The sequence below is a fragment of the Cervus elaphus genome, chromosome 15 (genome assembly GCF_910594005.1).
Source record: "Cervus elaphus chromosome 15, mCerEla1.1, whole genome shotgun sequence".
NCBI lineage: Eukaryota > Metazoa > Chordata > Mammalia > Artiodactyla > Cervidae > Cervus > Cervus elaphus.
Window position 1 is genome coordinate 42,578,560 of NC_057829.1, and position 24,495 is coordinate 42,603,054.

General features: G+C 47.0%; 1 protein-coding gene across 5 annotated transcripts in view; it reads left to right on the top strand.

Annotated features, from left to right (window-relative positions):
• The window catches only part of WDFY4 (WDFY family member 4), a 255,952-nt gene that overhangs the window by 70,659 nt on the left and 160,798 nt on the right, over positions 1-24,495 (top strand). For all 5 annotated transcript variants that reach the window (XM_043926461.1, XM_043926460.1, XM_043926457.1 and 2 more), the window contains exons 14-23: positions 12,501-12,715; positions 13,956-14,050; positions 14,990-15,227; positions 15,604-15,680; positions 16,738-16,959; positions 17,563-17,741; positions 19,920-20,151; positions 21,224-21,369; positions 22,381-22,492; positions 23,196-23,386. In XM_043926461.1, coding sequence (XP_043782396.1) covers positions 12,501-12,715; positions 13,956-14,050; positions 14,990-15,227; positions 15,604-15,680; positions 16,738-16,959; positions 17,563-17,741; positions 19,920-20,151; positions 21,224-21,369; positions 22,381-22,492; positions 23,196-23,386 — 1,707 coding nt within the window. The remainder of the gene's footprint in view (positions 1-12,500; positions 12,716-13,955; positions 14,051-14,989; positions 15,228-15,603; positions 15,681-16,737; positions 16,960-17,562; positions 17,742-19,919; positions 20,152-21,223; positions 21,370-22,380; positions 22,493-23,195; positions 23,387-24,495) is intronic.

Genomic DNA, 24,495 nt, shown 5'->3' on the forward strand with positions numbered 1-24,495 from the left:
ACATAGCACTGGGCATTGGTGGGACCAGAAGTCCTTCAATTCCCATTTATTAATTCATCACTTGGATACTGGCTCTTACCCTGGCTCAATGCTGTGTAGGATGTGCAGGGCTAAGGGCATGAGCACTGAGCACTGTCCAAGGAGCCTGCATCTGTGGTGGGGACTGATGGTGTGGAGGTGGTGGTGGGGCAGACAGACTAAGTAACTAAGCTCACAAATGACGACACAATTAAAATTTGTCACAAGTGATATTAAGGGGGAAAAATGGGATGCTGAGTGTGAATAATGGGAATGGAAGTGGGGGGGAAGACCTAATTAAAGATACAAAGAACTGACTCATTTGAAAAGACCCTGTTGCTGGGGAAGATTGAAGGCAGGAGGAGAAGGGGATGACAGAGGATGAGATGGTTGGATGGCATCACTGATTCAATGGGCAGGGGTTTGAGTAAGCTCCGGGAGTTGGTGATGGACAGGGAAGCCTGGCGTGCTGCAGCCTGTGGGATCGCAAAGGGTCGGACATGACTGAGCAACTGAACTAGATGAAGGGGCAGAGGTCAGGGAAGCCATCTCTCAGTGACATTTCAGCAGAGCCCTGAAAAGTGAGTAGCAGTTATCCAGGTGGGGATGAGCCTGCTGAAGGCAGTTGGGGTGAGAGCAGGAGAACTGAACATGGGCCGGATGGCGTGGGCGGAGGAAGGTGCAGCCCTGCCGAGGGGCAGGTTTTATCCCACGAGCAACACGAAGTCTCTCTCGAGTGGAGGGGTATGCCATCAGGTTTTTCTATTATAATCTCTCTTGTTGCCTGGAGGGTGGCCTGGGGGAGTTAGAGAGCCTTGTCCACAGTCTGATGATACGTGGTGGTAGCCCAATTAAGGTGGTGTCTGTGGGAAAGTGTGAAGAGCAAGGAGTCAGGAGACCTATTGTGAGATAGACTCAAGGCCCCGAGATGAACAGGATTCAGGGAATGGGACGATGGGGAAGGCAAGGCATCTCTCAGCTCCTGACCCAGCAGCACTGATGGCCCGAGATTGTATGAGCAAGAGCGTCGAGCCTCAGAACAAGACAGATTCTCAGGAAGTGCTCGCAATTTGTAAAACACGTTCTCTAGAGGTTCTAAGAAAGAAACTGGAAGCTGAGGAAACCCTGGAAGACGTACATTTGAATTAGCAGCAGGTGAAAGGAAAGGACTTGACCTGAGCAGCTACCATGTAGCAGGCCCCGTGTTACCCCCTTTCCCTGACTGATGCTGCTAAATGGCTTCAGTCATGTCTGACTCTGCAACCCCATGGAGTGTAACCTCCCAGGCTCCTCTGTCTATAGGATTCTCCAAGCAAGAATACTGGAGTGGGTTGCCATGCCCTCCTCCAGGAGATCTTCCCGACCCAGGGATCGAACCGGCATCTCTCCTGCATTGGCAGGCGGGTTCTTTACCGCTAGCGCCACAGTGGGGAGTATAATTGTTCTAGCTTCATCCAGTGGCAAACGGAGTCTCAGACAACATGCATGCTGTTTAACGATTCTGAGTTGGTGGACCTGGTGTTAAATGTGGTCCTACCTACTGCCAGGGCTCCTGGTCTTTCCCCGCACAGCTGTGGCTTCTGTCGGAGAATGGGAGTTCACAGGGATGCAGGTCCAGCTTTGCCTTGTCCTTCGTTTAAGCCGTTGGGAGGATCCTGACTTCTCTTCCATGTAGCTCTCTCCATCTGGCCTCTACCTGTATCCCTACATCTGATTCTCTAGCAGGTCACACAGCAGCTCAGGGTTCCCAAAGCACAAACAGAGAAGCTGCCAGGCCTTCCAGAGACCCCTGCCCGGAACAGGCCAGCATTGCTTCAGTAGCATTCTGTTGGTCAAAGTGAATCACAGGTTCAGCTTGGACTTGGCAGGAAGGGACATATGTCTCTTCTACTGATGTGAGGGGTGGCTTGTGTGTCCTAAAGGAGCAATTGTTGGGGGGCATCTTTAAAGACCAGCCACCATGCTTGCCTCAGACATCTAACTGATGGATAAAATTATCTGAGCCCTAAACCAAATGTCTTTGAGTCATTTAGTTATCTAAAGCCCAGGACCTCACTATCTTTACATTAGTCTTCAGGACAGAGTCTGCCTGGAGCATGTTGGAAACTAACACACAGGGAGGGCTCTGTTCCAGGAGCATTATTTAATCAATATTCATAACAAGTCATTAAAGTACATGAAATTCTCCCCAGTTTATAGGTGCTTGAAGCTCAAGAAAGTTGTGCAGCTTCCTAAAATCATGGGGGTGGTGAGAGGAGATCTAAAACTCACTTCAGGCCCAAAGTCAAGTTGTGTTTGATGAATAAACCTCTCCTCTCTGCAGCTCTTGATGTGAGGTTGTGCATCTTGGCATTGTACACTTTCCCAGTGGCATTTGCCTTACTGTGAGGATGTCTGTATTTCATACCATGCAATGCACTTGCAAAGGGAGCAACCAAGCCTGTGGTTTGGGTGATTAGCAATCAAACTGATTGCTGATAAACATGTTATTGCAAGTCTCCACCGTGAGGATGACTGATGAAGTGATGCAGAGCAGACAGTGGCCTGTCCTTCTGTCTCCTAGTATATGAAGACTCTGTGGATGAGCCTGGGTTCCCGATAAACACCCTGAGTTGTCACATCAGTGTGTGGGGAAGAACTTTCTCTCACCCTGCGATGGTAATTGGCCAAATTAAGTATGCAAATGAGACTTCCACTTGGTAGGATACTTTTTCTCTATTCAGGTCACAGTAAGTAATTTAGGAAAATTCTAATTCTCACGCACTGTCTCTCAAATATGCAAATGAAATGTAGTGGTGCATTTTCTCAAAAATGTCCTGCAGATGCCAAATCAGCAGCTATTAAAAGTTGGATAATTACAGTAATTAATTTCTGGAAGGGAGGGTGGGAAACCTCACGGCAACAAATAGAATAGTAAATCAGATGTGAAATGAGACCCACGCAAGAAAATGCTGAAATGAAACTAACTGCGGGATTGCAGATGTGGGAGACAGAGAAAGGAGCAGAAAGTTTCAGTAGATGGCAGTGTTACTAGAAAGATGAACTGTGAGTTCCCACTCGTCTCTTTAGATGGGCCTGGTGGGTCCCTATAGTTTTACCCACTGTACGTTCCTCAGAGGCTCTTCCTACCTTATGGGTGAGAAACTGATAGCTTTCCAAGGTACAGGTATCATTTTAGAAAGCAACTGCTTAACTACTTATATGGGTTGTCTGGTTTATTTCTAATTGTGGCCACATTGCGTGTGTTCTGTTCAAGACCAAAAGGGTTTTTGTTTTCCCCCCTCTCCAAAATGCTAGCTCTGCAAGTTGCTCTTGTAAACAGATAATCCAGCTAATTTTTTTTCTTGCCTCTTGTAGCATCACCAGTATTAAAATTAGACTGTAGGAATTTTATTATGCCTAAGCATAAGGCAGAAATGGAGTCCAGCTCAGTTCTCTTGGAGCTGAGTTGGCCCCAGGCAGAAATAACTCATTGAGAAGAAAAGCCTTTACTCTTTCATGATGCTCAACAGCCACGTAGGCCTTGCCATAGGGATGTAGCTCTGGACTAGAACTCTAATATTGGAGGCCTCTCCACTCCCCAGCAATCACTGCACTTCCATTCGGGTTTTAGCAGAGGGTTATTTGCTGTGTTCATGACAACAGGAACTCAGAAGCTGGGTAGCCAGATCCAGTTTTCCAGAGGTGGAGCTCAGCCTGTGTTGGGGCAGCCAATGCTGTGCGTGAATGTCTGTGAATAATTACTCAACACTTACTAGGTTCCACTGGGGATTCAGAGACAAACATCACCAGAATGCATAGTCTGAATTTGATGGTGGGTGCTCAGAGGAATGGAGAAGATAGACAACACTCTAACGGCAATAAAAGTTTTCCCACAGGGTCTCGGGAGAGAAGGAAGGGAAAGCCACACAGAGATGGCAACCCTGGAGCCAGGCTTTAAAGAAAAGACCTGCCTATGTCAGATCAGATAGAGGAGGGACAGACAGGACACTCAGACACAGACAGAGGCACACATAAAGATGCCCATTTGGGAACTTCTTTTCTATGGTGTTGGAGAAGACTCTTGAGAGTCCCTTGGACTGCAAGGAGATCCAGCCATCGTAAAGGAGATCAGTCCTGGGTGTTCATTGGAAGGACTGATGCTGAAGCTGAAACTCCAGTACTTTGGTCACCTCATGCGAAGAGCTGACTCATTGGAAAAGACCCAGATGCTGGGAGGGATTGGGGGCAGGAGGAGAAGGGGACGACAGAGGATGAGATGGCTGGATGGCATCACCGACTCGATGGGCATGAGTTTGAGTAAACTCTGGGAGTTGGTGATGGACAGGGAGGCCTGGTGTGCTGCGATTCATGGGGTCGCAAAGAGTCGGACACGACTGAGTGACTGAACTGAACTGAACTGAATAGTTCAGCTGGACTAGGATAAACCATGTGGCTAGACAGGCTGTAAGTGGGGCAGGAGAGGTAGGTTGAAGCCACATCGTGAGGGACCTTGAGTACCATACTAAGACAGATGAATTTTATTGGATTACCATCCTTTATTATTGTTGTTGTCATCATCACCACTATGTTGGTAGGTTGAAGCCACATCGTGAGGGACCCTGAGTACCATACTAAGACAGATGAATTTTATTGGATTACCATCCTTTATTATTGTTGTTGTCATCATCACCACTATGTTGGTAGGTTGAAGCCACATTGTGAGGGACCTTGAGTACCATACTAAGACAGATGAATTTTATTGGATTACCATCCTTTATTATTGTTGTTGTCATCACCACTACGCTTCCCTAAACCACTCTATGAGGCTCTGAGGACAACAGATTTGGGTCAAATCTCAGCTGTACCACTTAACAGTTACAGAACCATGGGGAATTATCTGATCTCTGTGACCCTTAACTTCCTTTGCTGTAGTACGGGGAGAATAGTACCATCTTCCTCATGGCATGATTGTGAGGATCGGCTGAAGCAATGCAGGAGCACTTAGCACAGTGAGCAGAGCATCCTTGGCACCATGGGAAGCACTTGCTGACCCGTGTAGTTCCTACTATAATTTTCCACAACTCCACAAGCATTTTATCATTTGATCTTCATAATAACCCAGCAAGGTAGACATCAGTATTCCCATTTTGCAGATGAGGACTGGAAGCTTGTAGCAGTGAATTGACAGAGTTAACATCCTAGGTAGGTGGTGGATGTGCCTGATGGAAGGCCCTGGGACCTCCTGCTGTTGTACCATGTTGCCTTCCCTGTAGATAAGCGGTAGCCATGGGTGGGAGGCAATTGGAAAGGAAGGACATGATCAGATGCTAGAGAGACTAGGCTGTCACCAGTCTGCACCTCCCCTCGTTGCTGGGTGTGTTCATTTCTGCTGTGACTGAAGCCTCCTGCTCATTGTGACAGGACAGGAAGAAGATCAGGCTTGGGCTGTGTTCATCTGTTGACTGACGTGCACCTCAGTTTAGAAAGGGCACCATTTTCTGGAATTAGCCTGTATTTCAGACACTTTGAACTAATCATACAGGTTTCAAATAACTAAAGTATCAACAGCATTAATAGCCCTGGGTAGGATTATGTAAGGGCAAGCTATCCGAAAAGAGTCATTTCCTTCAACAAGGAAATTGGCAAAGTAGGAGTCTTATTTTGTCAAATTACAACACAGTAGAAATTTCAACTGTGTTGAATTTCTATATTTCTTATGCTTTTTCATTCTGAACCCCACCCGCATGTATTTCTATCGTTCCTGAGTGGGAAAATGTCACATTCTAGTCAAAATCCAGGATACTTCTTGGGGTTATCTCTTAAATAGAGCAAATAGACATAATCTTACATGGAGATGAAAAGCTTCAAAAGCAAGTGACAGTGGACATAGAATGATGGAGTGCAAGTGAAGTTGATAGGCTGAGCTCTGGTCCAATTATCTGGTGACTTTGCTTCTAGTCTGTTACCATCATTATTTATATGACTTATATGGTCCACCTCCCTTCTCTGCACATCAATTTCAGCTAATCAGATATGGCCTAGATCATAGGGGTTGCAGACACAGTGTCTTGGGGCCAGAAGTGTAAAGTAAATGTGTGGATGTAAACAGTAGGGAATGGTGAGGTCTGTGGCCATTGGGAAGGGTACTTGCCCAGCCTAAAGGTACTCACATCTAGCTAGGGGGAAATTAAACAGAAGCCAAGCCAAACTACCCCGCCAAGTAAAACATTTATACAAACCCTCAGTGTATGCCTCTTACGAGATATTGAGTTCCCTTCCTCATAATGAGTGCATTGCACAGTGTTAAAATCATGGGCTTTGACGTAAGACCAGGGTTGCGGTACCAGTTCTGCGACTCATTGGCACGTCACTTGAGGAAACTGATGTAACCTTTTCAGTGGGGAGTATAGTTGGAGAGTATTTAGAACCTTACCTGGCACACAATATGTGCTATTATACCTTCTCTCTTTCTCTTCTGGTTTTTGTGACTTTGTGCTTCTAGGATGCTAAGTCACAGTATATAACATTTTGGAAATATTAAATGAAAGATAATATATTTTACATATATTTTAGGTATATTTCCAGCTTCTGTTATACAATTGATAAAGTAATTGATGAATACAACTGATAACTAATCAGGGCTTTTACTGATAGACTGCAAGTAAAAGGGGTCAATATTCTGAAAACACTTGCATCCTATAAGAAAAAGTATTTTCACAGATGCAACTCTGGTTGACTCTCCCCAAAATCACAACAGACAATGAGGGAGGTATTTTCAATGTTCTCATTTTAAAGCTAAGGAACCTGAGGCTTAGGGAAAGTAAGTAACTAGCCCAAGCTTCCCATTAGTATCAAATCAATGTGAGTCCCTACTTCTGGGTAGGTATTTGAGTGCCCTGTGCCAAGACGATGAAGGAAGGGTGAATGTTTTGTTTGGAAGCTCAAAAGCAACATGCCAGGGCCGGAGCCCCAGGTTTCTTGGAAATGGATCCCTCATCTTTACAAAAGACTGTGTACTCTGCAGTCTTGTTCGAGGAATCTTCTCCAGGCAATCATGTATGGAAATCTGTTAACAACAGCAACAACAAAAAATCTGTTTAAAAAGTATATCTTGAAAGAGTTGTGTCAGTAATTACTTTGGCCAAAGCTATAGGGATCTTCAGGGTAAGTTAATTCCTCCTTTCCTGAGCTCCTTGAGGATGTACCAGCCACAGGGGGAAGGGTTCTGGCACAAAGCTGATGTTGGGTCTCATGGAGCCCTGTTGGGCTCCTCTGCTTACCTGACCTAACTATTGTGGGGTGAGGGTGTGTGTGTCCAAGGTCATGGAAACTCTTCACAAATGTTTCAGGTTTCAGACTATGCAGGCATCTTCCCAGATGGATGTTTATCAGCTGGTTTCCCCGGTGATGGTCTCATGCGGCATCTCAGGGCTGACCACAGGCTCACTGTTGGGGAGGGATGTGGAGCAGAGGGTGATCAAGCCTGGCTGGCAACTGTCTGTGATCCCCAGGTTTTCCTTGAAAGGCCAGACTCACTCTTACCCCTTGGCCTTTGCACCTACTGTTTCCTTTCCTGGAGAGATCATTTCCCCTGGTGACCTGGCTTTGTCCTCATTGTACTTCAACACTCAGTTGGTTCATCACCTTTTCTGACCACCTTCTCAGTCCTCTGGGTCTGGTGCACCTGCTGTGTCCTACTACACCCTATGCCCTTGTGCTTGTGCTTACTCGGTGGCTCTTGTGTTTGAGACACAGAGAGATGTGCTAGGGAAACAAGGATGAAGAGCCATTGTCTCAGGCATCAGTTCACAGTTCTTGATAAATAGGACATAGATACGTAGGTAGCTTGTCATAGTGTGATGTTTATAATGATTCAAGTGTGGACACAGTGCTGGTTTGGATAGTCAGAAAAGTTTTATTAAGTGAAAGAACATGTGAATTGTCCCTTGAAAAATAATTAGGACCTCATCAAAGGGATGGGATTAGAAAGGATAGTCTCAACGTTGGGCATTACTCAAAAAAAGTATTCAAGGGTGAGGATGTTACTGGCGTAGAGTATGGGGTAGACCAAAGGGGATGTTGGGAAGTAAAGTTGGAAAGAAACTAATATTTTATAAGATCCCAGGCTCCTGTTATCAGGAAATATTGGCCATCGTATGGATGTAATTCGTAAAAGAAACAGAAGATTTAGAGCAGGCACCCACATGCATCTTGGTCTTTATTGCAAATTTATACAAGGGCATCCATGAAGCCATGCCTTTAGACATGGATCCTACCGATTCATTGGAATTTGGACCCTCTTACACCTAAACCAAGATCACAGCCTCCCATACCTACAAGGCTTTGTGGACACCACAAATGAGTCTATCAGGCTGGTGGGGACTGTGCAAAATGAAAAGTTTATGCCCATGTAAAGAGAGCACTAATTCTAAGCAAACAAGATGAAAAGCACAATAGCTTGTCAAATAAAACACATCTGTGGGTCCTGTTTACCTATGATATCTCTGAAGAGCTGAAGTCACTTAAAGTGTATCGCTTCTCGTCCAAAATTATCAAATAAAGAACACTACAACCAAATTGGAATAAGCAACTAATCCAAATTTAAGTAACTCAGTAGAAGTCCCTAGTTCTTTCTAAGTGTCTAGGGGAAGGAGACACTGGTCATCTGATGGTTTCTAGAATGTGTCAGGATTGTGTGATTAATGTCCAGAAGACACGCTCTGGACTAAGGTATTCAAAGCCCACACCTCCTTGGAGGGACCGACTCCGTCAGGACCTAGCCCTCACTGGGCTCTGGAACTGCTGTATCAATCTGGACCAGGAAAGAGGCGGGTGGGGGACAGATAAAGACTAAACATCCACACCTGGACAAGGACAGACATGAAGACTCAGCTGCTAAGTGGAGAAAGCAGAAAACTCCTACAGGCAGCCCCACATGTCTCTCTCTGTGATAATTTGCCTTGCGGGTCCAGTCCGCTGGTGACCCTAAGCGCTTACCACTGAGTCCTAATTGAACCACCATCCCCTTCCTGCATTGGAAGTAATGCGCGTTAGGAAAATCAATCCATTTGTAGAGGGAGAAACCAGACTGGTTTCCTGCTACTGCTCATATTTTCACTAAAACCCCATTTTACTGGAACCAACATTGAAAAAAAACCAGCACATTTTATTCAAAACAAGGCAATATTGGTATTGACAGAGCTGCAGCGATAATGAGGACGATCAATTTTCCCTCCTCCATTATGGGGTATTGAGCAATTTTGGAGTAAACTTGTGGCATCATTAGACAACATCAGCATTTCTGTTTTTCCCTTTTGAAAACTTTTTATTTTTTGCATATTTAGATTTTCAGTATTCCTGCTCTGGTGGGGAAAAAAAAAGCAAAAACAACAAAAAAGCCAAAAGTTCCCAAAGCAATAAGTGAAGTGCTGGTAATAAAAATTGGAGATTGTAGACATTTGTTTTTAATTCTTATTAATAATACATTGTGTTGTTATTTTTGCATCTTGCTTCATGCAGACTGTCTCCCCAACTCTCACCCCAAATTAAAAGACTGCAGTTACCAAATAATCAAGTTCTTGGAGAGGGAGAGTTCTAGGCAAGAGGATGGAAGCAGCTCTTCTGTTTTGAGAAGAGGAGAAGGAAAGCAGAGGTACAGGCTCCATGGATGCAGGAAGGGATGCTTAGAACATCAGAAGGAAGATCTGGGGAAGGGAGTCAAGGAGGTTGGGTAGATTTCCACATGGAAGAGTATCTTAAAGTAAAAGTCATGGAATCATTTAGTATAACTTAGATCTGGCATTTCTTCCTTCCATTTCTGGTCTCTGTTGGGTTACGTGTCCCTCTAGCAGTTCACACTGGCGGTGCAGATGCCACAGTGACAGAGAAGGGGATTGTCTTCATCCATCCAGGCTGCTATAACAAAATGCCATAGACCAGGGGCTTACCGACAACAGAAACTCATTTCTCACAGTTCTGGAGGGTGGCAAGTCCAGGATCATGGTACTGGCAGAGTCAGTGTTTGGTGAGGACCCATTTCCTCACTCATGCACTCTTCTCGCTGTACCCTCACAGTGTGCAAGGGAGAAAGGAGTTTTCTGGGGTCTCTCTCCTAAGACCACTAATCCCATTCATGAGGGCTTTACCCTCAGGTCTTCCTAGGTGGCGCAGTGGCAAAGAATCCAGCTGCCAATGCAGGGGACACAGGAGATGTGAGTTTGATTCCTGGGTCAGGAAGATCTCCTGGAGGAAGAAATGGCAACCCACTCCAGTATTCTTGCATGGGTTATCCCATGGACAGAGGAGCCTGGTGGGCTACAGCCCACGGGGTCTCAAAGAGTTGGACATAACTGAGCACATACGCAATACTCCCAAAGATCCCTCCTCCAAATGCCATCACACTGGGCAGTAGGTTTCAACATCTGAATTTGAGAGGTGATGGGGCGAGGCATAAAGATTTCATTGCAAGGACCATCTTCTTCAAGTAATGAGATCTCTCCTTGATATCAGTGATGTTGGCAGAGTGATGAAATCCTACCTGGAAGTACTCCCCTTGAAAAACCATTCTACTGTAGTTTGCATTTAAACTAAAAGTAGTCTAAAATTTGAAGTTGAAAACATTACTGGAGATATTGTAACAATGGGAATTTCACCAGATGCCATCAGTTTGAGGAAAAAGCTGTAGGTGTCATGCTTCTGAAAGGCGTGGAAGGGTGGAAGGGTGAGCTGTGCGACCCCTTCATTTAAAAAAAATCTAGAAACTGATGATTAACTGTGTATATATGTTTCACCATACATTGTAATCCTTGAAACATATATGCTACAAAACTGTGTTCACAGTCTAAGGAAAAATGCCATCTTATTGAATTCTGTCCCTTGGTGACACAGACATACTCTGAACCATCTCTGGGCAGGGTGGCCTTGAATGACTACACGCACAGGGAGGTGATGATAGAGTAAGGTAATCTTGATTGTTGGGTTCAGAGTCCTAAAGTAAGTGCCTCATGGTGACTGCTGGCTTTACATTGGTGGACTAGCCTCGACATAACCTACTTCATCATAGATCCCTTTTCTTGAAACTAGAGACTAGGGCAAAGGTGTGCAGTATGCAAAGCAAGCTACAGCCTTTAGTTGTGTTCCTCAAAGTAGAGTCCAAGACAGGGTACCGGTGTATGAGGTTTGTGGAGGGAGGCTCAGGAGAAGGGAGGTGAGGGAAGCAGGGTGATGCAGGAGAAGCAACTGAGTGAGGATGAGTCCACAGGCAGGGGTCTCAAGTGTGAGGGGTCTCAGCCACGGAGGCTGAAGGGCATGGCCCCATTGGCTATCGTCCGGGGGTGGTGTATATATGTGTGTGTGTGTGCCCACTTTTATGTATGTGTGCATGTGTATGTACATGTATACACTTGTATGCACACGTGAAGATACATATGGGGCTACCTAGCAGGCCAGCTACCACTCAGGGGAGCTGACGCCCACCGGAGGGGCAGCTATGACGGGTATCCTCACCTGCAGGAGGAGGCCCCCATAGCCTCCACTGCAGGATACCTCCTTTAAGATCAAACTGGTATCCTGGTGATTTCAGACAATCTCATACAAAGTCAAAGAAAAGGAGGACAATCTGTAGAGATTTTGTGAAGGAAATTCCCTTTCAGTGGAGGCTGGGAATGCCAAGGGGTTATCTTTTTATGAAGAAAGGAAGATTTTGAAAATAATGTAATGTGTTTGGATGAAATGCTGATGAGGCTGACTCTATGCCTGTATCCTGTGGGCTTCAAGGGCATAAAGATGGTAAAGTGAGTTGAAATCTGGCAGGGGGAAGATAAGAGGGCAGCTGTGTGTGTGTCTGAATGCACTTAGCCCAGAAAGACAGACAAAGGAAGTGGGTTGGAGGGGAGGCTTCTCCACAGAAGCTGTGACTTCAGGAGCTTGTGTAGGCTGGTGTGGTTTGACCTGAGAATATGGAGCAGGCTACAGATGCCACAGGATTCCACCTTCTGGGCCAGGGGTGCAAACTGAAATGGGACTGTCCAGTGAGAGATGCCAGTGGTTGGGGGGTAAGGTGTGGGACCCTCTAGAGGGCACAGCTGCTGCCCAGCTCCAACTACTTCTCAACAGACTCACAATGGCAAATGGCCTGACCAAGTCTTTCCACTTTTTAAGAGAGGTCACATATCTGGACTTCTGTGTGGAATCGCCAGTATTTTAAGTGTTAGCAATTCAGAAATGTCGTATGGCTCAACCACCACCTATCTCAGACTGAAGCAGGCTCTCGCCTGCTGGATTGCAGTCTGTTTTAAGCTGTCTACCTATTTGGCAGCTCGTGTGAAAAGGGTACCTCTGAGAGTGGCCAAGACAGACTGGGGACAGTGAGAATAGGCTCTGGGGGACTCAGTCTCCTCACCTTACCACCAACACAAGCTCTAGCTGGGAGGTGATGAAAGTGGCCCCCAGAACATGCTGACCTGCAGGGCTCACCACTTGCTTGCTTTGGTTACTCTAAGCTTTCCAGGGAGATCCAGTGCTCCATGGCCAGTCACATCCAGTCCCTGGTGAAGTCGGAGAAGAACCGTCAGGTCATGTGTGAGGCGGGGATGCTCAGGACCCTCATGACTTCTTGCCACAAGGCCCTGACCACCAGCAGCAGCCCCTTGCACTCAGGCCTCATCAGGATTTTTGAAAAGCTTGCTTCCCAAGCCATCGAACCAGACGTGTTAAGGTACCATGTGTTGCATGTTAAATCTTGCTGGCCCCTGGTAGCCGAGCTTGTTCACAGTGGACAGTAAGAGTATCCCGTGCCTCTCCTGCCTTCCCAGCATTGGTCACTGCAAGCCCAGGTTGGAGTCTTGGGTCCTTGGGTGATGTGCAGCCCGCAGAGTGGACGTAGCTCCTCTCATGGAGCTGATGGTCTAGGGGGTGAAGCAATAAGCCAGGGGTCCTGTGGAAAATTCAGAAAGTGTTGGGGAGGATGTTAGTGCAGTGTGAGAGCTCTGTGGAGCTGCGAGGACCACAGCTGGGAGTTTGGGTGTAAAGAGGGGACTTCAAGGGATCAGTGGTGGCTGAGATCTATGGCCTGTGCAGATGGTCACCAATCCAGGAGAGGAGAGAACCAGGCATGTGAAGACACCCTGCTGAAAGGGGTGGTGGGGCCTGGTGGTGGGGTAGTTATGAGATCTTGGCTGCCAAGAGAAAGACTAGACCACAGGGAGCTTGACCGGCTTAAGGGGTAGTGACGGGACACGTGACATGGAGGGGCCAGAGGCAGCACCACTGTATCCTGTGGGGCCTTCTCACTGGTAGACCCTCCACGAGACCACATGTTTCCTGGAGAGTCCCAGTAGCGAGGGGAGAATGACAGGGAGGATCAGACACAGAAGACAAAAAAGCAGAGGAAAGAAAGGCAGGAAGGAGGTCAAGGGTCTCTTAAGTACGTGTGGCCCTAGAGGGTGTAGATGTAGGAAGGGTGGTGCTCAGGGCCACAAGCTGCTGGACCCCTGGAGGCATATAGGACCAAGTGCAGGGGGATCAAAGGCAACCCCTCCAGCCAGCAGGTATGGGACCCAGGGGCCAGGCCAGCCTTTTCCGCCTCTATCCATGGGGCTGTCAGACAAGGCCACCGTGCTTAGTTCAGCTGATCAGTCAAGTCCATTAGAAACTTAGAGTATGGCAAAGTTATTTCCCAACAAAATCCTTTTCCTCTCCATGTCCAGTTTGGGGCTTCTAGCTGGTCACTGGTTAAGTCAAAAGCACCTAAATTCACCAGCTCTCTGGTCTGAGTGCCCGGCCAGGGACACCCTGGTTCTGTATGGCCTGAGGAAAAGAATTCCAGGCCGAGAGGGGAAGGCATGGTGGGGGAACCAGCGGGCTCTAGGATCTAGGACAAGTGTTCAGATGGAACTGGAGGAAACTTTTGGCTGAAAATGTCATCATTTGGTTCTCTTGTTTGTTATGATATGCAGACAGTTTCTAGGCCTTGGAATTGCTTCACCTCCATCGGCTGCAATGAAAAAACTCAGTTCGTCTCATGTGCATGGAGGGGACTCTGGATGCCCAGGTGAGGACAGAGGAGAGAATAGGGGCCGGATAATGGGATTTAAAAGAGAACATGCATTTCCTGTAAGGAATCCTTTACGGAATATGGGAAGCAGAGAGATTTAAAAATGGTTTTGCCTGCTGCTCGATGAAGCAAATGAGGATGAGCAGAAAGATCAGATCCGTGGTCCCCAGATAAAGACCAGATCTGGAAGGAGGAAGACTCTTAGCCCCATATAAGATGGTGATGGTGAGCATGGACTTGGCCCCTTTCTATGCCTGGAGCATAGCAACCTTCATGTCACAGCATATGCAGGGGTACTTAGCACTGCCCCTGGACAGAAGAACAGGGTCAGCTTCACACAGCTCACAGTTCAGCAAGGAGTTAGGGGGTCTGGAGGACAAAGCATTGGCCTGGTACCTGGCAAGATGCTGGTCCAGGGAACCAGCTTGGAGAAAAGAAAGCCATGGACATGCTGAGTATAAGATCACATAGGATGTTAAGGCTCGGAGGCCCAGTTGAAAAGCAAGGATGGAGAGTCAGGAGTGGGCCAGCCGCTGGAGGTGGGAAACAGACCCTTTGAGGAGACAGGCTGTTGTGAAAGAGTTGGAGGTCAGAGAGCCAGGACAAAGCCCCAGTGAAGGACAGCTAATGGGGCAAGCCAATGACAGCCACAGAAAACGTGTAGTAGAAAGGAGTGGCGGCAATGATAGAATTAAAGGGAGAAGTTTCCAGGAGGAGCAGGTTGTCACCATTGATTCAGTGTTATCAGCATCAGCAGAGGTCCCAGGCAAGAGGGTGAGTGGGAGGGCCCAGGAGGCCACCCTGGGGGTTTGGGAATACATGGTGCTCTGCAGAGCCCTCCTTGGGGGCTGTGGCAAAAGGGTGGGGGCTGTTGACAGAAGAGGAGTGGAAATGCTTTGAGCAAAGACCCAGCTCTTCTCTTGGTTGCGACCCTAGGATCACAGGCAGCGACGCCAGTGCCTGCTGAGGGTTCTGCAGTGGCCCCCAAGGATGCCAGCCCTCACTTAGCAAGCACACAGGCCCTCAGGCCCATGGGGCCATCCCAGAGCTCGACCATCACCCTTCAGACGGCCCTGAGCCTCATCTCCATGACCTCCCCCCGCAACCTGCAGCCTCAGAGGGCGGCCCTGGCTCCATCCTTTGTGGAATTCGACATGTCCGTGGAAGGTTACGGGTATGACAGGCTTTCATTAATTTCCCAGTGCCTTGGGTGAATTATAATGTTGATTACAAATTGTAGTTTCTATCAGCTCTTACAGTGAGCTGTGAAAAATGTCTGGGTCACAGACACCCCATCTTCAGGGGCAGCATCCCCAGCCATCTAAGGCCAGGACTGTCTCCTTCTGATTGTCTGCATTCTAGGCTGCCCTCCCCTCCAGCCTCCAGACCAGGTTCCTTTCTTAGGGCCATGGTGCCAGCATCAGTCACTTTGTGTCCTGGGGGCCCCATGATCTAGGAGGGAGTGAGGCCCCTGAAGACAGACAGAGGGGCAGACATCACGTCAGAGGCTGGCTTACAGTTCAGTGATCTGAGACACTTTCCTATTCCAGCTGTTTGTTTGTTCCGACCCTGGCTACGGTGATGGGAGCCAGTACCGAGTACTCGATCTCCGGAGGGATTGGGACAGGTATGTGTTTCCCTGGGGGTTTAGCTTGCTGAGGCCCCCTGCCCCTGACCTGGGAGTAAGTCCTGGGGGAGTCTCGATTTCAGATTTCCTTTTGGCATTTCCAGAAAGCATGAGTCTTCCTCTTGGTCCCACGTGTCTGTAGAGAACGCATCCTTCCCTTTGGTTGTTTCTGTCTTGAGCCAGGGGTTTCCTGTTCACTGTGTATCCCAAGGGCCCAGCCCAAAGCTCTGCACATATTGGGGCTCAGTGAGCACTGACGGGCTCAGACGGCTGACTTGGAAGCTGAGCCTTGGTTTTGATGCCCTTTGTCAATGACTGACAGAGGCCAACATGAACACCTCACCCCACCTGATGACTCTAGAGAGGAATGTGAGCTCTGTGCCAATGGCCACTGAGGAACAAGCCTGTCCTTGACTCCTGTGGGGATCAGCTGGGCCTTGGCATGCTTTGTACAGTGCCGCCCTCAGCTGAAGACCAGGCACCCCCTGTTAGGAGAGCCAGGGTCTGGGTTTCTGTGGGAGGGTGGGTGTTGAGGAGCCGTGGCATTTACAGCTCATCAGCGCAGAGTTCCAAGCCTGATTCTGCCCATTCAGTGAGGACAGTGGACCCCACCTGTATTGCCAGCCTGGGTATCCCTAGAGTGAGCGCTCCCCAGGCAAGGTTTAGCTTAGCTAGTCTGGCTTCCTCTGCCCCACATAGCACACAGGCCGGCTTTAGACCAGCTGACCTGTGGGCCACGTGGTGATGGATCTCAGGGGTGTGCTCTCTCTCCACTCCGTTAGCAACGCAGCGTAATAGGTGGGTCAGAATTGGAGAGAGGCTCTGAAGATCTAGGCTCAAGTCCTGGAGGGAATATGACGTATTCTTGTGAGTGTGATTAAGGAAGGAGACAAGAGCGTCGTGCTGCATGGGTCACTGTGAAGTGGGTGTGGGTCAGTCAGGGCCCAGTAATGGCACAGAGCAGGGCCACCCCTGGGCCGAATCAGAGCCGCAGTGAGTCTAGACAGGCTTGCACAGCAGGACGAAGCCTCAGGGCGTGCTTGTGTTCTGACCCCAGGTGCTGCCAGGTCCTTCCCTCCGCCTGGGGGCCTGACCTTCTCCTGCTGGTTCCTGATCGGCAGGCACAGTGCAGCCACGGAGGGCCATCCACTGCGCTTCCTGACCCTGGTGCGCCACCTGGCCAGGACCGAGCAGCCCTTCATCTGCTTCTCTGTCAGCCTCTGCCCGGAAGACTTCTCCTTGGTTGTGTCTACAGAAGAGAAAGAGTTTCAGCCCCTGGGTAAGATTTCGCCCACACCTGGGGGATGTGGGACTGAGTCAGCAGCTCTTGGCCCAAGAGCCTGGGTTGCCTGCCTGCCCTCAGCTGTATAGGTAGGTGGCTGATTCTGATTCTGCCGCCTAGAGCTCAACCTGGATCTCCAAGCTCACCTGCCTGCAGTGGCCCAAAGTGTACTGTGATGGCCAAGCCCAGGGTGTTATGGCCATGCCTGTTTTTTGTGCCCTGTTTCATAGTGAGACATCGACTTTGGAAGGCCCAGGATTTGGCTTGGTGTCCTTCACACACAGCCCAGCCACCTAAGCTCCTTCCCTTCTGGGACTTTGCCAACCCATGTGTGTCCCTATAGAGGCAGTCTAGTGATGGGTAGACCCAGCCTGACTCCTGGGTTTGAACTCCAACTATGCAACCTTAGGCAAGTTACCCAACCTCTCTGTGACATGGGAATCATGATAGCACATACCCCAGTGTCTGGCACAAAGCAATGAAACCTCCTGCTGCTGTTAGTTTTCTATGGGAGGCTCGGCGCTGGCTCCACTGGCTCTAGGGCCCCTGGTGCTGGCCCCTGACACTGCAGGTGAGGTCTGTGCTTCCGTTCTCTTCCAGATGTCATGGAACCCGAGGATGACCCTGAGCCCTCTGCGGGACGCCAGCTTCGGGTCAGGTGTGGCCAGCTGCTGGCTTGTGGTCAGTGGCACCACCTGGCTGTGGTTGTCACCAAGGAAATGAAAAGGAATTGTACGGTGTTCACCTATCTGGATGGACAGGTCATCAGCTCGGCTAAGGTGAGATGTTTACCCCAAGCTGTGCTTGCCCCATGGCCATGCCTCCTAGTCACAGAGGTAACCGGAAGGATTCATCAAGAGTATTAAAAGAAAAGTCCTTCAAAATGTAAAGTTAACTTTTGTCTTCAATTGTTAACAATTCTTCTTACTTGCACCTTCCTTTCTTCCTTCATTCCTTCCCACATTAAATATTTATTGAACACCTAATATATATGTTAGGTATTGTTTTAGATGTTAGGAACTATCCATGCCCACCAGTCAAATACCTCTAGGAGCATGCATATAGTACAAAACAAGAGGTACATTTATGAAGCTTGCTGTAGCAAGAGCCTTCTTACCCTCCTTAGCATGGAGTAATAAGGCGTTAGGAGGAACTAACAGGATTTGGGCTCACTTTAGGTGATTTTGGGGAGGGTTCAAAAAAGTGGAGGTCAGTCAGTTCTGAATGGGGTGCTGTCAGAGAGAAAATTTGGTGTCTATGTATGTTCAGAACTTTTAATCAGGAAGCAGAAAGAAAGGGAAAGGGCTTAAACTGTCACTGGAGAAAGAGCAGTGGTCACTCACGTTAGCCAGGATGAAAAGTGTGGTTACATTTGTGGTCACCCAAGGTCTTTTTTTTTTTTTTTTTTTAATCTCTTTAGGCATAATTACAGAGTGGGCTAGTTTTGGTCCTCTTTCACAGAGTATATTGGTATCCAGTCTTGATTCATAGAATAGATTGTATTCTCTGAAGTAGAACATGTATTGTGAGGCTAAGAGCCTTGTCCTATTGATATCTGGAACTTGCTTTCACCTAGCACAGGGACTGGCATATAGCATGCTATATACACTTGATGAATCGTATTGAGTTTATAGTTACAAGGCTGATCTGTTGTACAGTGAATTGGCACATAGATGAACATCCAACCTCAGGGGCCTGCTAAACCAGAGTGAGTCAGCATGGAGGTTAAAAGGGATGAGATGCCATGGGGATATGTCAAAATATGCAAAATATGGCATGGAGAATGGCCAAGGGCCAAGACTGACAGAGATGACTTTCCAAGATGATTTCAACCAGTTGGGTCAGGATCAGCAAGTGAAATTTAAATGGATAAATATAAGGTCTGTGTTTAGATGCAGGTGTCTGTTGAGCAAGAAAAAAGATGGACTTAGGTTGGAGATGAAACAGCTGTTCTCAAATGTTAGAACCTTATTTGCAACTTGTATATCCTCTTTAGTGATGTCTGTGTATATGTTTCACTCATTTCTAATTGGATTGTTTACTGTTTTACTATTAAGTTTTAAGAGTTTTATCTAAATATTTTAGATAATGGTCCTTTGTTGGATATGTAATTTTGTAAATAATTTCTCCTAATCTATAGCTTTCTTTCATCCTCTTTCACATGGGATTTTGCAGAACAAAAAAGCATTTATTTTTCTTGTGAACAATTGTAGTTTCTGCATGTTCTTTGTTAGTCTATAGAATGCAATTTATTTTTACGTGTTGATCATATATCCTGTGACTTTGATGAATTCATTTATTAGTTTTTTTTGTGTGGATTCCTTAGAAATTTCTACATGGACATGCCATTTGCAAATAGAGACAGTTTTCTTTCTTCCTTTCTAGTCTGTAGCTATATTTAGTATGTAAAGCTTAATTAATGTGCCAACATTGGACTTTAAAGTTCTTTGTGAAATGACTGGAGAAAAAGATGAACCTTTTAGTGACACTTCATATTTTTTTATCACATTTATTTCCAAAGGCACAATGTCAGTTTTTTACTCCCACATGGCTTCCCAGGTGGTGCTGGTGGTAAAGAATCTGTCTGCTATTGCAGGAGACTCAAGAGACTCAGGTTCCATCCTTGGGTTGGGAAGATCCCCTGGAGGAAGAAATAGCAACCCACTCCACTATTCTTGCCTGGGAAATCCCATGGACAGAGGAGCTTGGCAGGCTACAGTCCTTGGGGTCATAAGAGTTGGACACAACTGAGAGCTCATACACACAGAGTTTTTTTTATAAACTGTTTTATGCAGTGTTTCTCAGCTTTGAGAGTTATCTTTGTAAAGTTTCTGACTAAAATTTTTACTTTGAGAGATGAATAAGGTACATCATTTTTTGTTTTATGTATTTATTTGATTAATTCTGAGATTAAATAGTCCCATCTACCCCTTTCTCCCACCTTTTTGTTTTAACAGATGTTGTACATTCAGGCCTTACCAGGACCATTCCTTTCAATGGATCCATCCTCATTTGTGGATGTTTATGGATATATTGCTACCCCTCGAGTTTGGAAACAAAAGTCATTACTAATATGGCGTCTGGGCCCCACCTACTTCTTTGAAGAAGCCATCTCAATGGAAACCCTGGAAGTTATTAACAAACTTGGCCCAAGATACTGTGGTAACTTCCAGGCTGTACATGTCCAAGGTATGGGGTGTTTTGATTTATAATGACCTTGCTGATTCTAATTTTTAAAAAGACATCCAGTTATTTATAGCTTATTTATAAGGAAAAAAACTCATCACAGGCCAGTCATTAGGGAAGTCCTCTGTAGCTGGATTATTATATATTTACAAGCCAATAGAAAATGTCGCAGAAAAGGAAATGACAATCTCCTGTAGGTTTCAATTCCAGAGTACGTAATAGAGAAAAGTGGGTAGGTAATATCATCAGCAAAGAAAGACGGAAGAGAATGAGATAAATAAGTTACATTCCTTTTAATGAAGAAGCTTTTTAACTAAAGTATACTGTTGTCTTCAATTATTAAACAGGCAGACAAAACATCCACATTTTCATTATTGATTGTTGGCTGTTCAACAGGGAGTATTGCTCTCTGTGCTCTGCCAAGTCGAGGGGGTCAACTCTCATCTGGGAAGAATGATAAATGAATCTATGTACTGATGCTTTCCTGCGTGGTGAAGGGTGACTGAGCACTGTGGAGCATTTCTGTCTTTAGGCTTCACGTGTTCTTTGAACTTCATTTCCTCTAGCAACGAGCACTGGCAAGGACAATGTGAGGAGGCCAGGTCTGGAGCCAAAGTGTCATCAACTCTTTGTTTACACCATGCTTCTCAAGTAGCATATCTAGCTCTCCTTGAGTGAGCTCACTCTCCCTGAGTGAGCACCTGTGTGCTAAAACCAAGGGAGGTGTTTACCACGGACATGCAGCTCACTGAAAACCATAGGACTTTCAGCCCAGCACTTTGGTTTTGGGGGTGAGGTTACATTCACAATAGATGTCTCAAGACTTAGTATTAGTAATTTCATACCTGGACTGCTTCTATTTTGTAGTAGGGTTAATATTGGAGATTTCTCTACAGTTTTCTATGTGTCAGAAATGAGACATATGTTAAATGACATAAAATGTAATAACATATAATAGCTACAAACATTGCTCAGTGATGACTTTGCCATGTAGCAGTAGATGCTCACTCTTCTGAGGGTTAATTTCCTACTCAGTAAAGTGAGAGTAGAAATAACTGAAGATGTGTTGTCATAGGAGCGGATCCTGGTGTGGAAGTGACACCCCTGGTTGCAGAGGAAAAGGTTTCCTTTGGCCTTCACATAGCCAGCTCCTCCGTCACCAGTGTTGCAGACATCAGAAGCACATACAATGAGGTGGACAGCCGTCTGATTGCCAAAGAGGTACACCTTCTAATGTTACTTGCTGCTCCTTTTTGGAATAAAGATCTTATGGCTTGCTGCAGCTTTCAGGGATTAAATGAACACTAATTCACATTTAGGTGTGTGTGTTGACAGACACACTTCATTTGTGAAAATATTCTATGACTCCTGCCCATTCACACTCCTGAAGACCAAATCTCTTCTTTCAGAGAAGAAAGTAGGTACTCTTCATTCTCTTCAGTATAGCAAGAACAAATGGAATATCTAAACAACATTTGTGACACTGGGAACACTATTAAACTTCTTTTTCCTGGGTGCTACTAACCCCTAAGGTTGTCTTTGAGTCATTGTGTTTAAGCATAAATTTGCAAAGCAACAAGCAGACAAGTTAGTTAGGTAAAGAGGCCACTAGATTTCCTATTTCCTAATCCCCTGCATAAAGAGCTCTTTTACTGTTGATGAATTTGGGCTCATTTGTCTCTATTCTTGCCACCCTCACAGACAGAGGGTCCCCTCCCTTTCCTGAGGAGGCGGGATCATGGGTTAAGTCCTGTTGAGCACTAAAACTATGCCTTACCAGCACAGAGTTTTCTGCTAGAAGAGGCCAGGGTCCCGTCTTCTGGCCCTTGGAGACCAGTGATGCCAGGACTTGAAGAGCTGGATGACCCTAGACAGGAAAGAAGGCAGACCTGGCCTTCTCAACACTGTTATGCCTCTAAGTGTCCTCAGGGCCTTCCTACTCTCATCAGCTCCTCGCTGTGAGCATTTGTTTAATTAGTGACCATGTGGGACATTGGTGGCACAATTGTATAATGAAAGGTTCTCCATTCTGATTAAGCCATAGACTGGGAGGCAGGACAGAACCTGAATTTTGGTTTCAGTCCCTCTGATGTTGGTTCAGTTATTATTTATCCAATGGCTTACACTAACGGAGTGCCAGGCCTCGGGATGCCTGCCCTCCAGGAGCTCCTGAACAAGACCTCCTCCTCTGCAGGAAAGTTGCTTAGGACTAACTGTTGCCAATTTCTCTAGATGAACATTTCATCCCGTGACAGTGCCATGCCTGTGTTCTTGCTAAGAAATTGTGCTGGTCACCTCTCGGGTTCTCTTCGAACCATTGGAGCTGTTGCTGTGGGCCAATTAGGTATGAACTTTTACTGCTGTTTGGGAAGAAGAGCATGTGGCTGGCATCACTTGTGCAGCCTGGAATTCTGGGGTGGTAGGCAAGACTGAGTGAGCTGAGAAGCTCAGACGGTGAGAGTAAGAGTTGAGAGTTAACCCCACCAGAGAGTCAGCTTCCCTGCACAGATCAAATCACTTTGCTGTATCTGACAACTGGTAGTGAGCTTGCTACTAACCAAGCTGGCATCTATGCACAACGGAGCCTTTCTAGTGAGTATAGTGGGGCCTCTGAGCAGAGGCAATTGTGGTGGTGGTTTGGGTGAAAAAAAGAACTGGTGACTGTGCCTTGTGATCAGGCAAGAGCAAACCAGAGAGCTGGTGCCAGGGGCCAATGTGCAGAATCTAGAGCCCAGACAAGAGCCAGAGGTTGTCAGAGCAGCCAGCTCAGAGGATGGCTGGCTCATCTGGCACTCTGGACTAAGACAGAGGGTGGAGGTCTGAAATCCCCTGGGCTGTTTCAGCCTTCTATGACTCAGAAAGGACTCAGCACAGGATCTCTCAGTGACCTAAAACTTTTAAAGCCCCTACTCTTCCTCCCAGCTTGTCCTGTGCACAGGCCCCATGCTGTAAGTGGATGATGTCCCTGATAGCTTTTGCATGCTGCCAGAGGAATGTCCACTGCAATGAAGCTGTGGTGTACTCAGGAAAGTCTTTGTCCCACACAGGGGTAAGGGTGTTCCACTCCAGCCCTGCTGCCAGCAGCCTGGACTTCATTGGCGGGCCTGCCATCCTCCTGGGCCTCATTTCCTTAGCAACGGATGACCACAGCATGTACGCGGCTGTGAAAGTCCTGCACTTGGTTCTGACCAGCAATGTCATGTGTGACCGCCTGATGCAGCACATCTGTGGGTACCAGGTAAGTCCACCCTCCCACCTGAGTCTGCAAATTCCCCCCACCACCCAGAAAGAAGCTGTCATCCCTGAGGAACGGGGAGGAGCCCGCTGGCCCAAGTAGACATTCCTATCAGTATGACTTTTGGAGAAAGGAAACTGAAAGTTCCTTGGTCCCTCAGCATCACCAGAGCAGAGGGCCAGGTGACGACCAGCCAGAGAGGGGCTCTGATCAGGACGGGGGTGCTCACCTGTCTGTGGCTGCCAGCATCTTTCACTGATGAATTCAAGAATCATTTGCGATCCCCCTACTTTGCATCTAGCATGACTGCTAAGAACCCAGACCTTGGAACCAGAGTGCTAGGTTGAAATTGAGCCTCTTCCTAGCTTTCTATTTAACTTTTCCTGAGTTACTTACCCCTCTCTGTCTTGGTTTCCACATCTGTACAATATGATCTATTGTTTTTCCTGTATCATGAGGTTGCAGTGAGGACTCAATGATTTAATACAGGTGAAGGGCTTAGAATTATGTCTGGCCCAGACGAAATGCCCTAGAAATGTTGGCCAACTTTAGTTCTTAACCTTTGTGCCTCAGTTCTCTTCTGTGTAGGATAGGAATAATAACAGCCCCTATTGTGTAGGATCATGATCACAGAATTAATATATACTGAGTGCTTAGAAGCATGGCTGCTCAGAGTAACTGCTGTGTGTGTGTGCACCATGATTATATTGCTATTTACTGTTCATAATGTCAGATGAGACACAGACACTGTCTTCCAGGAGTGCCCTGCCTGGCTGAGAGGCATCCAAGAAAGGAAGCATGGAGGGCAGAGACTAGGGTCAAAGTCTAGACAAAGTCACTGAGGCACAACAGCTGCAGGTTCCTTCTGGGCCCAGTGTGGGCAGGAAGGAGCCTCCTTCTCTCTTTGGTACCCAAGTCAGGGTCTTAGAAGAAAGCTGTCTGGTGTCACATCAAGCAATCCCCTCTCACCTGGACTGTGGCCACAGCTGGACCACAGTCTATGTCTCCTGCCTCTCACTCACTCTACCTCATCCATTTCTAGCACCTTTTCTTGCCTTTTCCTACTATGCATGCTCATGTGGCATGATGTATATGTACTTGTTCCTGGTGAC